General features: G+C 29.3%; 1 protein-coding gene across 13 annotated transcripts in view; it reads right to left on the bottom strand.

Moving 5' to 3' along the window:
- Positions 1-298: 298 nt before the first annotated feature.
- Positions 299-18967, bottom strand: part of LOC139481149 (cytosolic carboxypeptidase 2-like) — a 111593-nt gene continuing 92924 nt past the window's right edge. For 6 of the 13 annotated variants that reach the window (XM_071264272.1, XM_071264276.1, XM_071264279.1 and 3 more), the window contains 8 exons: positions 18005-18083; positions 16172-16354; positions 13816-13869; positions 10995-11196; positions 10100-10178; positions 8323-9003; positions 7215-7281; positions 299-2397 (listed from right to left, as the gene is read on the bottom strand). In XM_071264272.1, coding sequence (XP_071120373.1) covers positions 2264-2397; positions 7215-7281; positions 8323-9003; positions 10100-10178; positions 10995-11196; positions 13816-13869; positions 16172-16354; positions 18005-18083 — 1479 coding nt within the window. In that variant the 3' untranslated portion in view covers positions 299-2263. Of the gene's footprint in view, positions 2398-6129; positions 6156-6781; positions 6806-7214; positions 7282-8322; positions 9004-10099; positions 10179-10994; positions 11197-12739; positions 12806-13815; positions 13870-16171; positions 16355-18004; positions 18084-18967 lie in introns of all 13 variants that reach the window. The other 7 variants (XM_071264270.1, XM_071264277.1, XM_071264273.1 and 4 more) reach the window with 6 other exon arrangements.

The following is an 18967-nucleotide window of genomic DNA, read 5'->3' as shown; positions in this document are numbered from 1 at the left end:
ACATGAAGCTTTATACTAAATTTCAAGAAGCTCTGACTTGTATTTTGGGAGATAAATGAAATGAAATTATTGGAAGGTAAACCAATATACTTGCTTCTTTTGAGGTATAATAAAATAATGTAAAACTGTGAGTGGAATAAGTTATGGTTATGAGTTTTGCACAATCAAAATTGTTCGAAGTATCTTTCCTTTAGATATTGAGATTATGTGTACTTTTTCTGAATACTGGGTTGTAGAACTGCCTTAAATTTAGTCTATACAATTCATGGAATTAACACATACATTGAATGAAACTGAATTTCTTTCAACAATTTTATTATGTCATATAATTATTAAGATCAGCAGATATTCTTCAATAAATATAAACAAAAATAAATAACTGGCAATTATGCAGTGTTTTACATGGTGTTGTACATCAAAATCCAAAATGTTATTATTAACAGATTTCAAAATCACCTTCACAAAATCTTAATTCAACAAACCTATACCTAAATTCACTAGCTTAAACATCATGAAAGTTACTTCTGTCAAAGTTGGCAATGACTACGCAATTGATTTCATCATTAAAAAATACAACATTTTACATCCCTGGACACTAAATCAAATGAGCATTTGAAAGAAATATCAAAGCAAAAGAGAACATATTTACCCTGTTTCCTCTAGTCAAGTTTAAGCTGCAATCAAATGGTGTTTGGGCCACCTGTGATGTATATTTTGTCCATTGTGATGCTTTCATAAATATTCATCAGTTAAAATCAACCCCAAAACAAATGAATTTATATAACAAATTTAACACCTTTGTGTTCCAGTGCTTTAGGTAGGTTAAATTTTCCTCAAATCAATCTTTAATAAAAAAAAAAATGTCTTAAACATTCAATTTAACCGTGTCTTGCCTTTTATGGCTTCTGTCAGTATAAAAGTGTAATATTGACTGATGAAAAACTGTCCATTATCAGTGAAATTTGGAAAAATAGCTTTTTCTTATGACACTATTTCATAACATAAAATTAAACATGAAACACAGATTAAAGTTTTTGTGGCAGCTATTTAATTCTGAAATAAATAAATAAAAAAATATAATTTTCATACACAAGTTCAGTAATTAAATAAAATGTCATATACAAGTGGAAACATGATAAATAAACAGCTTGTACCTACCCATGTAAAACACCAAATATCTCCATTATAATTTATGTATTTCTCATATGTTCACATATTTGTAGCAGACGGAGATATCAACTTAAATTTTGCTAAAATATGCAAAGTCTTGAAACATTTGCAAAAAGCACATTGGGAGATAACTTTTTCATATTAAGGTCAATAATGCATATTTATTGATTATTTGATTTTTTTACATTTAAGGAGAATATAATTCACAACAAAAGTTTTAAAACTAATGGTTAAATTCATAAAAGAAAATAAATATGCTAATTTGGCACATGTAAAAGACAATAAAAATAAATAATATCTGTCATAAATGTTGTACAAAATAAATCAGTAACTGGAATAAATAGTCCATTAACATTTTTGGACATAAATGATACAATTTACTAACCCTGGCTTAAATATTTACCACATCCTTAAATGGAAGTGTATTCCTTACAACATATAATTTGTCTTAATTCAATTGGCATTGATATCTTAAATCATCTTTGGAAATTATTGAATTTGCCTTCAGAAAGCTTTAAGAGACTACTTAGGGAAAAACATGATGCCATTCAAACATACCTCTTATGAGATGGTATTTGTTTTTTTAAACACTGTTTACAATCACATATTATTAAGAGGTGCTAATTAAATAAAAAATGTAAAAAAATCATTAATGCAACTAAAAATCTCCTCTAACAAACAATTTCAAAAGATATCTAGCTTACATCATTTTTTACTTATATCACATTTTGAATATAATGAGTAATACTGCATAATCAATAGTATGGATGGACTAAGACACACAATGGACGGAAGAATGTGCATAAATACTATATATGGATCCTGGACTAATATCACACGAATGAAATCATAAAAATCTATCTTGACTTCAATGATGATCGAAACAAAAAACCAATGAATTCTCCTATTTTGATTAGTCTGTTACCATAACACAACTCATACGTCAGACAGTGACTTTTGTAATCTTATGATTTCTTCACTTTGTTTCTGAACTTCAGGAATTCATTACTTTTGTCCATGCCAAAACTATCATAAATCAATTTATGGCAACGAGAAAAATGGCATATAAATAAAAATTCAGCACTATAAAAGATCATTTTTTCTTTGTTCCACCTCTGTAAAATGGTCCTCTAATAGTTCTTGACAGTGGCAGAAATTGTCCTCCAAAACATTTTTCTTCCTGATGATCCTGGCTTATCATCAGTTGTATCTTTGTCGGCAGAGCCTCTGGAAAATTAAAATAAATCTTATTGAATGATTGTGTTTTGGTAAAATCTGTATGTATGAAACATCCTTTTCCTAATTTATTTTACTACTATATCTGTCTGTAAAGAAAATACTTTTGGTAGATTAATTTTAAATGAGAATGCTTAATACTTGAACAGTATCACTGAGATGCCATGGGTATGTTTAATTTTGCTATGTACATTGGTCTCATCAAATCATTTTAGACACTGTACAAGTAATAGTAATTTTCAGTTGTGTAATATTTTATATAATTAAACTAATTTTTTCTATACTAAGGTTATATAATGTGTAAATTGGATTAATTTACTCACAGTAAATGTGTTTATTTTTATATTTTTCAAACATTTAATTGTTATTTTTTTCTTTTATCTTTTTTGGAACCCAAGGATTCCATTCATCAATAATTTTTATGTAATATGTTTTATCTCCATGAAATCTTCATTTTTGCAGAAACAACAGAAGTAGTTCTGGCAACATGGTCTATCAAAGTGTAAAACAAATAACAAAAATTCAAATAGACCAATCACCTTCAAGTATATGAAGATATGCAATACATATAAGAATTGTTGGTAAAATTATGCAACAATTAATTATTTCACAGGAGAACCTTAGAGAGATATAAAGGAATTCAAGGTCATGTATGATGAATAAAGACTATCAATGGATAACTGAGTCTTGGTATATTCAATAGTTAAGTATACAAAGGTTACGTGCACACCAGCACCCAAATATATTGCAAAAAAAATAGAGAGACTAAGACAGAAGAAAGAATTCATTTAGTACTGGCTGCAACAGTTAATAACATATATATGAAAAGTCAAAATATGATATTTACTTGATAGAAATCTTTATCCCATTTATATGTTTATCACTTTTAATATACTTGTATCCACTACTTTATTGTCTAAATGGATAATCTGTCATGTCTTATAGTTTGTAGCCAAAATAATTATAAAATTGCCTTAAATTTCCATATCATTATTGTCATAAAAATTGTTTGGACGAATATTGTCAAATAATTATATAAAGTTCGAGATTGCATGTTAGTTACTTAAGGGCATCACTGTTTTTGATATCCTGTGGTGTTTATCATTACCGAAATATGTTCGTGGTTGTTTTGTGGTTTGCATGTTGTGTCGTCTTATATTATTTGTTTGTGTGTTTCTCTGTTATGAATGTTCTTGTGTGTATTTGTGCTGTATTTCTGTCATGTATGTTTTTAGAAATATTTTTCACCATTGTAATTAAGCAGGCGGTTTGGCTAGACATTAAAACAGGTTCAACCCACCGGTTTTTTTTAAATGTCCTGTACCAAGTCAAGAATATGGCAGTTAACATCAAATATTTCGTTTCTAAGTGGGTTGGCCTTTGTTTTTCTTGCACATTGGTGTTCCTGTTGTTCCTTTGTTTTTCTCATATAGTTGATGTGGTTCCCTTGGTTTACCTGGATTTGTTATTTCTCAAAGGTTTTATGACTTTTGAATACCGGTATACTACTATTGCCTTTACTTACTACTCTGGTATAAAAATGACTCAAAATATTTAGTCTTATTGTATCTCAAATCGAAAGTTTTACTTCAATATGGTGATTGTTGCACTTCGCTTGTTTTACAACTATTTTGATATTTAACCTATTTAATGATTACTATAAAGAGGAAAGACCTCTCAATTGTTCAAGAACAATTGACATTTCAATTAAGGTCTTTCCTTTTTCAAAAGGGAAAGACCAAAATCCTAAACTCAAGAATTCCTTATTGAACCAACAAAAATTACCAAACCTGCAATATGAGCCTGTAGGACAAGAATGTCCAAACTTCATATCATACATCTTTTGAATTGAGAATGAAGGTCAAGACTCAAGATACCCTAAATATAAAATTTAAATATATTCTGAATATTGTGTCCAACTATGTGTCTTTGGAGCAAATATTTTCACTGAAGTATATTTAGTATATATGTTTGAGTCACTAAATCACAAAGTAGTTCCATAGCAAAATTGAACAGGTAAAATATAACTAACATATACCACAATGCTAAAGACAATTGTAAACAAAGTCACACACATGTAAAATATAGGTACCGGTTATAGTTACTAAAAAGAAGTCTGGTCAAATGTTTTGTACTGCATACATGTAATGATTGTCTAATTAAATATATCAGGTAATGGGATATTTTGGCTGACATTTTTGGTATTCGATTTTCCAGAACTGTTGAAACACTACATGGATATTAAACTTATGAATTACGCTAAGAGGGTTGGTAGATTTGTATAGAACAAATTAATCTCTATAACAGTGCATATAGCAGTTTGAATTGGAAGATATATATTTTAATATAAAATGCATTTCCATTTAAGAAATGCCAATGAGAAACTATAAATGTTTTAATTGAATACACAAGCATTGCTAAAAAGAGATGTGGAACTAAATTAGTTATGAAAAAGGAAATTAGTGGAATTGCACCTTAGAGAATGGTAGTGACAACTTTTGTTATAGAATGAGTTTAATAACTCGTGGTCCAAAATATCTGTCTTATGAAGTAAAAAAAAAATGATGCTAGATTAGCTTTGACACACATAAAACATGTCTTCTATAATTTAATCAGGTATTAGTTTAAAAAGTGAATTATAAAAAAAGTTATCCAATTCCCCAAAATCACATATTTTATTGAAAATATTCAGTCAACTTTACAAAAAATTGTAAAACAGTGTGCAAAAACACAAACAGTTGTCTGTTCAAATGTCTCCTGCTCTACAAGTATACAAGTCTCAATCATTATTTAAATTCACATAAAAATGTTATTATGATCTCCAAATTCATTTTTTTAACAAATTTTGTCACTACACTACTCATCTTGTCAGTACTGTTACCTTAAAATTTTTACTTCTTTTTCTGCCCTAAAATTGGCATTTATATTTAAGACAGTGTTCCATATTTAAAAAAAAAATGAAAAAAGCTATATTATCTATATCATACTTGATTTTCATCAACAGTAAAATAACATAATGCAATTTAAAACAATTGCTATTTTAAACTCATGTAGTCATGAAAAATTAAAGTAAATGATACAACATGATGTAAACTATAAGTTTTGGAATACAAATGGTAAATTTTAACATCTAAAATAGATAACAAGTTTAAATACTTTCAAATAGCTAACAAGTTGCAAACTTCAACTCACTGTAAACATTGAATGAAGGGCAGTAATATCTTTTAAAAAAGATATAAGAAATTTTGTAGCTGAGGTTAAGTAAAATATTCTACAAAGTATGACCTAGCTCTGCCAATAGTGAATTACATTGCTAGTTGTGTAAAGGTCCAACTATAATCAAAAGCTGTTCACCTTCCTGTTGCTACATCAGTGGAATATTCTAGCTATGCAAATTTAACTATGAAAACTCCTCTTAAAGCATACTTTTTATTTAGCAGCCTTTGAATTACCTAATATATCTTCATGTTCACATTAAAAGGCACGAATACATCATAAAGCAGTGAGAAAAAAAATATAGCAATTAACTGATCATAAGCATATATTTTTTTAGAAGAAAAGGATATGATCAATATCTAAATCTCCTCAGATAATAAAATCTGAAATCCCAAAGCCACATAATGAAGGAAACCATTTTAAGGACTATAAAAAATTCCCCTACATAATTTCTACAAGCTTAAATCCTTCTTTATTACTTTTGCCTGATCAGTTGAAGTTACTTACTCTGTAATACTCTTTGTATTTGATTCCTATATATACATATACACACATTTATAGTTATTGATTCCTATATATACATATGCACACATTTATAGTTATATAAGACATCTCAGTAATTCACTGTACAAATTCTTTACATGTACATACAATATTTATATGTTTAGAATTGGGATATATAGTTCATGTTTTATAAAAATTCTTTGTTCTGTAGAGTTGTACTTCTGAACTTTATGATGTACAACATTAGTATAAAAAGAATTTGTCCTTTAAAGGAGGTTAACAGTGCGTTCTATACAATATATGTTTGTAAAAAGTAAAATCACAAAAATACTGAACTCAGAGGAAAATCAATTCGGAAAGTCCATAATCACATGGCAAAATCAAATAACAAAACGCATCAAAAACGAATGGACAAGAACTGTCATATTCCTGACTTGGTACAGGCATTTTCAAATGTAGAAAATCATGCTTTACTGATTTGTATTTTTTTTTAATCCTTAGAATGAATTTGATATGTAAAATCTTGATAAATGCATCAAAATGTTTGCAACTGAAAAATATGTAATCTTAAACAGAATAAAAAATAAAGAACCACAAATAAACATCAATATTTTCAGAGACAAAACATGCCACAATATATAAAATATTAACTCACTTGTTTTCAGTAAATTTCTATTTTCTATTTTAATAAAATAAAAAAACACTGTTTTTTCAACATAAGGCTTTTATGCAAACATGAATATAAAACTATGGTATACTTTAATAATTTTCGCAAAGAAGTGACTATAATCAGTAACCACACATGCAATAAACTTCTTGGTTAATATTATATAAACATGCAAAATTCAAAATGCTATCTTCATCACATACTAAGGGACAAATAAATGATGTCAATTTCATTATGCAAAAGTAGAAGTTTGACACAGACAACATGAAAATACTCTTTAATTTCGAAGCAGTGGTTCATTTATCAGTGCAGTATATGATGAAGTTTGACATTTTGATCACCAAGTGCATAAACATGTTGAATAAATTAGTACAATACATAGTAAGCTATAGAAAGCTGGAGGATGTAAACATATAGTTACCTGCAGCTGACACTGTAGCCAACTGTTTTGACTGAGGACCTTTCGCTGATCGCACTCTGTTTGAGGGCTACAATAATGTGGCATCAAACATTACAAGTTACATACAGAAAAGTTCAAAACTGACCATTTGTATCAAAATTTCTCATTTTTCATCTGAATTTTCATTATGATGTAAAAATTATTTTAATCTGTCAATAGCAATAACTATTTCCTAAAAATAAATTCAAATAAAAACAACAGGAGGCAGAAAAATTTCCGTAAAGAATTGTTCTTCAAAACAAAAGTTTAACAGTATAAGTCAATAAAAGAATAAACTTAAAAGTGATTAATCTAATTTTAAAAAGTATAAACATTATAGCTTGAAATCAGTTTTGAACCTCCGGGAGTTGCAATGCAACCACCACCAGCAACACAATTTGTTAACCTTTTGACCTTTTCCTTCAAAAATCCACATGATCCATCAAATAAATGCTTGCCCGCCAACACAAAAGCATGAAAATTAGCTCATGAATGTTTCCTTGTTGGAAACACAATGGAAGGTGGGGGTTGCTTTGCAGTAAATATTTCCATGTATACATCAGGTAGATACAAGTAACATAATCGATTTTAGAATAGTCAAGGCATAGTTTTGATTGTTTTGGTTAAATTTTAATAGTTTAAAGACTGCAAGGATTATAAAGGTGTATAATATATATAAAAAAATGTGAGGGCTGTAAATGAATATATGTTTCACTGCTGTCTTTAAATAATGTAAATCATACAGTCAAACCTCTATTAAAAGGTAACTCAACATATAGCCTTTCAAAACAAATGGTAATTGTTATACAGTGTAATTTGAATTAGTTGGACATTTGTCATAAATGACCATACCTTCTGTGCTGTTTGAGTAACCTATTAATGCAGATGGACCTTATCATAATCAATCAAAAATAATTGTCATGTTTTCAAACAATGCATAGCTTTTATATGTGGAGAAATGATAAAAGTATGTGTGTAGCTATGACTTAATAATGGATTCATAAGCAAGTTCCCTACAATAGCTGCTTCAGGCAGGTTTGACATGATGATGGTGTACTGTGATCACAATAAAACAAATGTGGAACCTCACCTCAAAATATTTATCAGAAACAGTTGGTGGAACTGACTGACTACAACTGCTTCTATTACTATCCTTTGGAGACGGAGGAATTGTATTAGTCTCTCTTAACTCTCCTTTCTTCAACTTCCTATGAAACTGCTCTTGAAAGTTTCTATCTGATATTGGTCGTAGATCATAATTAGCACCAGATTTAGAGTGTCTACTACTTGCACTATTATTAGAATTATGTATATCTTTGTAGGTATTTGTCCTATCTAAAGCACTAATCTGGTATGATTCCACTATTGTACCATCAGGAATTCTACGGTTAAAATTATTATTATTTACATTGCCCGGAGTTGTATCCCCTGATACTTTTGGTCCTCTTTCGTAAGTTCGATCACTCATTGGATAATTTGAAACTATTCCTTTTTTACGTCCATGTGGCTTTTTAAAATCTGTCATTGTAGAACTATCCTGAGTGGCAAAATTTTTCCACTGTTCTGGATAACCTCTACCCATTAAAGTTTCTGTCAGAGGAAGTTCGTCTATCTGTACATAATTATTTCTATCAAATACAGAATTGGGTTGAGCATTCTGGTTAGGATTAAACTGATCAGGAACTGAATTATCTGTCACATATTGTTGTTCAACAGGTATTTCTATTTCCCCATCTTCATCATCCTGGTCTTCTGCCATCTTCTTCTTAACCTTGGTAAAAAAGAAAGTATTCTTTCATAATACTCATAAAATATTGAAATCCTCTTAAGTATAAGCTAGAGTGTAATACCATTCATTGGAGATATTAAGGTTCTTTGCAAACTTGCAAGACGAAAAACAGTAACTGCTTATCTCTTTACTTTTTTACAATTTTTTCATTGTGTTTCATTTTAATATTTTTTTTCCCCTATAAAATGGATCTATCTTTATCTTGCCCTGCTATACATGTTCTTATATCTGAAGTTGTCATATATTCATGTAAACTTTTAATTATTTATAAAAAAAAGAAGCCATACTATCATTCAAATAAAGCACCAAATTTGCAAATTTTGGTAAAAAATGTCAGGACAACACCAATGCCCCTGTCTGCAGAATAATAAGAGTACACATTAATCTGTGAATAAAAGGTCATCCAAAGTGAATACAGAGTCAATCATATACTAATAAACCGAAACACAGGAGAAATATGGGTAAGGAAACAAATAATTCCAAAGAAGTACAATTTTCATGTAATTCTCTAAGTCTAAGGGCTATTATTGCATGACTAGTAGTTCATTCAAAATCTAAGGCAAACTATATATGTTACCAGCCATAAATACATTCAAAGGCCCAAAATCCATGCAAAAACTATTGAAATAATGATACATAAGAGACCTGACTTCTGATGGATTTTAGAATAAAGGAAGGACAAAAATTGGTAACACTAAAACTACATGGCATTTATTTGATTATCCATAGTGGTTTATAATCCTTTTCTATAAATTTTCTGTTGATAAAAATTTGAATAACTGCAAACACTGAGATTTTCTACACAAGTCATAAATAGCATCAACAATATTTGGCTCAACTTTTAGGAATTGTGGTTTTTGAGGCTTTATAACTTTGAAACAAGTTTGTTTTGCTTTCTAACTGTTGAGTCTTATGCAGACAAACATTCTTCTAGCATAACAAAACATACATCTTGAATCTTTGATGAGTAAGAGTTTCCAAAACTGCTTGTCCTGAATGAAATTGTCATTCAGATTATTCCAATAACTTTTCATGCAAAAATAAAATGGAAATCATAGTTAAATTGAACATTTCATACCTCTATGTCATGTTTAATTTCATCTGTAAGTTCCCTGATGTCTCTATCTGTTTCTTGCATCAATCTCTTTATATACCCTCTGAAACACAATCGAGATTTTTTTTACATTATTTGGACATTTTTTCCAAAATGATCTGCATTGTTTTTCCATCTAAACATGATCTTCAAAAGAATTGCAATTTGCTCATGATCCAACAAAAAAAAATAACCGTAAGTCTAGTATTAGTATTATTCTACTTCTCAGCTAAAATACCATAACAGTAAACTGTTCAAAGTTATGCAGAATTATTCATGGTATTCGTGGGTAACATTTCTCGTAAGATTTTAATGAAAATAGCTTATAAAGTAAGGAAATTTAACTACATGATATCATTTACCAGGGTATCTTGCAACTTAGACATATTGAAATTGATCAACATTTTTATCATCATAAATTTAATATGAATTTGTTTTCAAAAGTCGAAGCAGGCTTCTAAATTATTATAAAACAAGGTGGAAATTGTTCTTAAATGTATAAAAGGTAAACTACACTAAAGCTAATTGTAAGAAGATTGCCCTGTAAAAAAATAACATATGAATAATCCATAACTTATATAGTTTACCAAGCCATTAGCTTAGTATGTGAATCAATAAAGGTGTATTTAGTATGAACCAAAATAATTTATAAATTGTATAAAATCATAGGATGCTGAAAAATAAAATATTAGATCCAAGTTGGCTGCTGTAAATTGAAAAATATCCATCTTCCTTTACTATTTCAAATCCAAACAACTAATTCCACAAATTCTAACTGGTTTACCATATTTATAATATCAATGAAGTAAGAACTTCATCCATAGAGCGCATCCTTTAAATTTATTAACAGTTGATTATTCTTAAGGTAAACTTATCATACCCAGTAGTAGGACTGAGGTTCTGTTGTGTAGCATTGGATACTAATGACTGTCGTAGTTCTCTGATACTTTCCACAGCATTATCTACATCTTTCTCTCCTTTAGCTGACTGTACCCTAGTCTTCCCTGCCCTATTGTGAGGATTTATCAGATAGTCAGGATGACTGACACTTAGTGGATGGGTTTCTTCTCTTTCTCTCATGCCTACAATTTGTACAAATACATTATTTATTAAAAAATTAAAAATGTCTAGAAATGTGTCATTCAATTTGTTTGAATTAAGGTAGAACAATTACAAAAAGACTTGATTTATATCATTACATATGCATTAAATATAATGATCAAGTAAACAAGTATAATAGAAAATTAACAAATTGTAATTCATTATATTTCTGACTGCCCAATAATGGTAAGTAAGACAGAAACCTCAATTACAAGGCAGTGGTTGCAAATCTCCCTTAAAACTCCAATTAGTATCTCAATAAGCAGTAAATTTTCCAAAGTATCTCTGCTCAAGGTAAATAAAATCATTTTGGGATAACATCATATCAGAGTACTTCATTGCTAGAAAGACTAATTTTGAAAACTTTAGTTTGAGCCATACAATATGTGTACCATCCAACAGTCAGTAAAAAGCCTAAATATATATTTCCCCTGGAAGTTGATTTACTACACTAGATATGAATTAATGTAGTAAATACTTTCCCATAGCTATAAACTCAAAGGTGCACATGAACAATATGTTACCTTGACCAACAAAAGTATGCTTTACAGTTGCCTTTCTACCTATTTAATACTCTACATTGATTTTGTATAATTATTAAAAATTCTAGATAAATAAATTTTAGCATTCCCATGACCCTTGTGGGACTTACATATGAGGAAATACTTTTCACAATTAAGTTAGTAGCAGCAGTCAAATTGAACAAGATTTAGGGTACCTACCCATGACTTTTAATTTTTTTTGTTAAATCTTCTATCCAAATAAAAAAGGCAAGAGTCATTTGACACATATGTAAAAGAGGATAAGTATAAAACCACCGCAAAACATCGTGACGAAAAAGTTTTGGAACTGCACAAAATTAGGTATAAATTATTGTTTATTGTATATTTGATTTTCAATACCCGTGAAAAAAATGTATTTGGTCACACAGCTATTCAGTTAAGCTTTAAGAATAAGAGAGAAAACATTTTTTTTGTTGATTTTTGTGTTCCATATTTGAAACCAAAAGAGAAGCCAACAGAATACAAGACTAAAATTTTATTTGTGCTGATAATCACACAAAAATCTTGCAAATCCAGGAATTAGAAATAAAAATCAAATTAAAAATTTGAAGTTTTATTCTATAAATTACTAAAAACATTCATCAAATCATATATCATAGATTTGTAAATAGTTTTCCCCAACAACATCAGCTCTACAACAAGAATGGTTATTTGTGGACTACACATTTGTAATTCATAGAGAAGCCTGGATTTGCCTTGACAAACATGAATTTGCATTAATTATACACAGTGCTAAAACAAAACTTGATATATATATGTCTGTTCCCCAAAGTTACAATATGTTGCATTAATTAAAAAACATAACAACCAAAGTAGTATAAAACCACAATATTCAGCAAATGAATAAATTCAATGGACTTAAATGATAAAAATCATGATGAATGGCAGATGAACTTTGTTAGGAATGAATAAGTGTTCTTCAAACAGCTTGTGTGTTCAGTAATAATTTTGAATGGATTACCAAAAATATTTGGAAACAGCTGGAAAGATTTCTTTCTGATAACATCCATTTGTGGAAGGGTTAATTCTACAAAATTCAAAATATAATGATGAAACTGTTTTGTTCTGTAGTTGAATGTCATAAATATCTTTTTAAGGTTTCCATGATTATTTGGGATTTTAATTTACCTTGTTCACCTTTGAGTATAGGGCATGCTTTAATTTTGAAATGAAGATGACTTACTATAAAGGTGACAGAAATTAACAAAACAGAATCTTAGACACAGCAGATTTCATAAGACTTTATACTAAAGAGGAAGGTTGCTGCATACTAGAAAATAATGTATACTTCAGTAAGAAAACTGTAAAGGAGGGAAATTGATCAGGGACTTGGTTTTTTGAAACACAAACCGCCCATGAAATGTAATAAGAACGATGGTTATTTGCTGTGTAAAAATTCTTCTTAAACATCACACCCTTGAATGCCTTCCATTATTCTTATCTTTACTAGTGTATTATTTTCTGCATTTCTATATTTTCTATTCTAAGGCTCAATCAAATACATTTCCCTTTTAAGGGTTGTCCAAAGCATATGTAACTCAGACTGATATCTGGAATGATATAGTTATATCATGACATTTTTTCTAAACAAGTTTCCTATTTATCTCACTCAGTTAACACCATCTTACTAGACCTAAAAAGAGTACATTAGTTTAACAAAATGTTTTGTACAATCTTAAATAATGTGATATTTCCAGGTCGTACCAAAATAATAGGAAAAAATCATATCTGATTAATTTATACACTAATTATGTCTCCTCATCTTTTTCTCCTATTTTAACATTCTTTCTCTTGTTGTAACATCAAAAATATGAAAATTAGACAAAATGAGGCCCTCACACTCCACTCTGGAATAAATATATACCCATAATAGGAGGGACGGACAGGGGTAAAACAATATGCACTCCCAACTCTCAGTTGCAGGGGCGTGATAATAATTGAAACCGGATTAGGTTACTACGTGATGTTTGGCAATAGGTAATAATAAAAAATAAAGCTAGATAGAGATATGAATATATCTATTACAAATTTACACACCCATTCTACTTTTCCTACCAGTTGGTTTCTCCTTACTTTCATCTTTGGCTTCATCTATAAAAAAAAAAATTGCTAATCAGAACAAATAAAACTGTTTGATATGAATGAATGAGACCTTATACTAGGAACCAAAAAACTGCATAAAGTATAATAGTACTGCTAAGTTCAGTTGGTGAATTATCAAAAAAGATTCACTAAAAGGTTCAAAGGGCACCTGTGTTGCCTTATCCCTGACATGTAATTTATCATAACTGCCAACCTTTCAGTTTTCACAGGAAATCTCCAGCACAAACAATGAAATTTAGATAATCTACCACTTGTTGATCAGCTCCAGCATAGGAGCATAAATTCTCCCACTTTCAGTTATTTGGACCTTGGATAACCCTCTTTCTAATTGTATGGATATTTCATTATTTTCAATAGAAATGAATAAACAATATAATTGTTTTCTAATTTTCTAGAAACAATAAATTTTTGTTTTGTAAAGTGTTTTTATCCTAATAATCCTTTCTGTTAAGTTTAGATAAGTTTAGATAAGTTTAGAATTTGAAGAATTCAAAAATAAAAGACAGGAGAAGTTGGATCAAACTATTAAATTAATTCCTCAAAATGTTCACTACACATCAGTATGTCAGATATCAGTAATATCTATAAATATTGTCTTGTATAGTAGCTTTGGGCTTTTTAAAAACTTCTGAAAGCTGCTAGAACTACCTAAAATAGCCTTCTACTGTAACCCAAATCATGTTCTAGATACTTTATTTCACAGTTAGATTTATTCGGTCACAATTTGTGGCGATTTTCAAAACTATTTGATGTAGTTAGACAAGTAAAAATCCAGGTTTTCAATTTTTTCGAGACAATTTATGTTGGCATTATTCTTTTCATCAGGAAATTTGAGACAATAAATCGCTTGCAGAAATTAGTTGTTTTACAGTATTTAGTCCTTTTAATTCATATTTCAAAAGGAGCAACATCATCATATCTTATTTTACTTAAAAAGTCCTTTAAAAAGAAGTGTAGTAAAAGAAATATTTAGAGGGCAAAGTTGTAGCTCCTGTTTCTCTTTTTTGGGAACATTTTTCCTGATTCTTTGTTCAGGAAAATGATAAAATGTAATTTCTAATTGGATTAATAGATTCAATTCAGGAATATGACAGTTGTTTTCCATTCTTTTTTATGTGTTTGAGCCTTTTATTTTGCCATTTGATAAATGAATTTCAGTTTAGAATTATCCTTGGAGTTCAATAATTTTGTTATTTTACTTTTTTCTATGGGGTAGCCCCCCCATTTCTGAATCTTATAAGAAATACATTTTGTACATTGCAGCAATATCTTGCATGAATTGAAAACAAATATAGTGTATATCTTTTTTATTAAATGGTTCACACTACTTTCAGCTCTTTTTGTGGCTATATGATGGTGGCAAGTTTAAATAAAAGATGATACATGTGTACATTAAACAGAAAAAAGTAAGAAATAAATCAAGTAATAAGTTTGAATTCACTACTTATGCACTACCATCCTCTACAACTACACAAAAAATTCAAAAATGTCAAAAGAAAAAAACCCAGTCAATCTTATAACATTGACTTCAGATTGAACAGTAGCTTATAACTACTAAAGAAGTTACTCAAATAAAGCAGATTTCATTGCAAAACAATTGAAAGCAACCCTTTTTAAACCTAAATTTTCAATTACATTATATTTAACTAGATGTGTCAAAGCGACATGAATGGCCCCGTCCCAAAAAGTTGAAAAATCTGCAATTACAACAAGACATGTGGACACAAACATGATGGTAGTTTCACATATCAAATATCAGCTCTGGAGGAGTATAGAAAAAAAATACGTAGAACTATAATTTTCAGTAATTTATCAAAGGCCAAAGTCTGTAATTTCGGCAAAAATTAGTGGAGCGGAACAAACTTAAACTTGATCTGTAACTCATCATGGTTAACTCACATACCAAACATCAGCCCAATATCTGAAGGCGTTTAGAAAAAAAACTCTGTATAATGGTTTGTTGCGGAATGACAGAATGACGGAATTACGGAATTTCGGATTATCGGAATTACAGAATTACAGAATATCAGAATTACGGAAAATGGTAAAACTATATATATGGCACCAACAACTTCGTTTCGGGGCCATAATAAAAAATATTTCATTAGCACCATTATTTTGGGAAAATACGCATAGCAAAAAACCCATTTCCTAGTCTCTTACAGATAATTTAACATCTTGATTATAACCAGACAAAATGCCTGACTCTGCTATACATTTTTTTAAATAGTTCCGGTTCAATTGTTTTAAATTTTTTACATCCGAGTTTGTAAAAAGCCAATATGTTTACCGTTAACACCATTTTCTTCTGGCTGGATGTCATTTGTCTGTGGTTCTGTGTTCTCACAATGTGACAATAGTTCTATTTTTGAGTCAGTTCTTGCCTTCTCTATCATATTGGTATTTGAAGGTGGTGTGTCATAATTGACAAATGTAGCTGAGGGAACACTAGTTCGATGTCTGCCTGTCTTGGCTGAAAAGTATTCATAATGGACCATGCTTACTTATGAAAATTAAAACGTTGCAATCAAAAAGATTAGCCATCTTTGGTCATGCTTTGAGTACCTTTGACCATGCTTTGAGTATTATACAAAGTAAATAAAACTTTCAGTTAAATTTTCATTCAAAATGGTATATTTCAATTTGCTTCAACCCAAGATTATAATCAAAACAATATTATGACCAAACATGGCTTTTTGTTAGTATAAGCTGTGATAATATAAATGTCTATATTAGTGAAGATATGTTCGATACAAAAATAAGTAGAAGTAATAATAAAGGCAGATAATACTGTATTTAAAGCAAACAAAAAGTTTAATTATTGAAAAAGCTTTTTTAAAAACAAATCTAACAGAATGTCAAATGTACAATGTTTTGTAGAGAGCATTCGCGATACTTTCAGGTGTTTCTTTTATAATTTCTTAAGTAGATCACATAAAATGAGACTAAAATAAACCAAATTAAGATATCTTTTTGACCAATAATTTATTCATTGGTTCACATCTTTGTCATACATGTGTTTTATTGACTCAGAAGAGAGAATATATATTTTTCATGCTGATTAAACCACAGCAAAACAATCCATGCTTTTCTAATGCTACAACACCTAATAGTTCATGCTTTAATTTCTATATAATCACTGGTAATATCTACATACCACAAAAATATATCAAAGTTATAAAAGATTTAAAGATTTTTTTTCATCAACAATTGGTCTGCAAGTTGGTCATGTCATAAAGTTTAAAATATACAAGAAACTATTCTAATGACTGCACAAAGTTTAAAAAACAGGACCCTAGTTGAAAGGATTTATATAGATATTTTTGGAAGTAACTTTGATATATTTTCAGTAAAACCATATATTTACACATCCAAAAACTCAAGGTTCAGTACTTATTTTCATTATTCTTTCAAATCTTTAAAAAAAAAAAATCAAACAATGAAAATAAGTCTAAACAATGACAAACTCATGTATACCTATATACCAAACTCAATATATACTACACACTATAGATATATATCACACACATCTTCAGAGCATACAGTCATGACAGTAATGTTATATTTTTCTGATCATGCATTAATTCTATCACCTAACTGAAATCTCCTCTCATTTCATTTCTTTTTTTTAAGAAAAAAGATTCAAGTATTATAGCTCTTTCTTCATATATACTGTCCATTTAGATAGAAACAGCATAGTTCTTAAACTAGTAGGATTATGAATGCAATTACTATGATTTTCCTTGAGGAACCAATATGAGCATTTTAACCCTTAAAACAAAATTAAAATATAAAGATTTTTCAACCAATATATCATTATTGATGGTTAAGACTAACATTTTGCTGTGATATATTTTTTTCTCTCATTTGTCTGCCCTGATGCTTGGCCAAATCAATGTCAAATTTCTTAATATGTTGTTTAAATGACATTTTTGATATAATGAGAAAACTGCAAATATATGAATATAAAAAGCTCTAAATATGTACAACTTCGTGCATTAGTAAATACTTTTTACAAAACATTATTTTCTACTTAAAAAAGAGAGAGGAGATTTTCTACAATAAAACGATATCAATGCACTAGCGTTTTGACCCTGATGTTTTCTGGCGAGCGTGCCCTTACCATCATCAGGTGTTAATCTGTTAGTGCATTCATCAAAGGGACAGGGGTGTTGACGTATGGCATTACCTGATTTGTTTTCCTGTAAGTAGATAAAATAGTATTGTTAAATATTCATCAACTTCTCATATTATAATAAAAATAGCAGTAAAGGAAAGTTCCATTCAAATTCATATCAACTCACACAAAAATGTTCAAAGAAGGCACTCAAGAAATCCTTTTTATAAAGCATGCAAAAAAAGAGTTAATAAGTAGGAAACCGGAAACATAAATACATTAAAATGGATGGTCAACGAATTTTGTAAGACTTCTTATATACCTTAAATGCCTCTACTAACAAATCAACAATTGGTTGTTGTATTTGATGAATAGTATCAAAGTATTGGTACCCTCTCAATCTGATGGGTAGTTATTCAGGAATGCATTTATATTCAGGAATGCATTTATAGTTGGTTACATAAACAGTTTTAAACGAAACAATTACTTTATATAAGTACTAATTTTCAAAGTATGGTGTTTTTTTCAGAATTTTTGGTGAAGAACAACAGCAAAAAATATCAAAACAATAATGAAGATATAGATTCCACAACTGCAACAAGTGTATTAGGATATTTCTCCACTCGAGACAAATTTTAATATTTAAAGCAGGAGGCTTGCAGAGCTTTTTAAATTATTAAAATTTAACTTTTGAGAGTGGAGAAATATTGTAATACACCAGTTACAGTGGTGGAATCTGTTTCTCTTATGATTTTTATCCTTCCTTTTCAAAGATTTGAGGAATCTTGTGTACTTTTGATGTGATGTCATCAGGCATGGTCGCCTTTTTCATGACGTCACAATAAGAAAATTCAGAAGAAAACAATAGATGGAACGTCACAATTTAATTTCAACCAATCATTTGCCGAGAACAGATTTTTCACTAGTGAGGGAAAAAAAAATTCTCACATCGGTCAGGAAATCTGAAAA

The sequence above is a fragment of the Mytilus edulis genome, chromosome 7 (assembly GCF_963676685.1).
Source record: "Mytilus edulis chromosome 7, xbMytEdul2.2, whole genome shotgun sequence".
NCBI classification, from domain to species: Eukaryota; Metazoa; Mollusca; class Bivalvia; order Mytilida; family Mytilidae; genus Mytilus; species Mytilus edulis.
The sequence above is the reverse complement of the archived record's forward strand: the minus strand, read 5'-3'. Positions and strand labels throughout refer to the sequence as shown.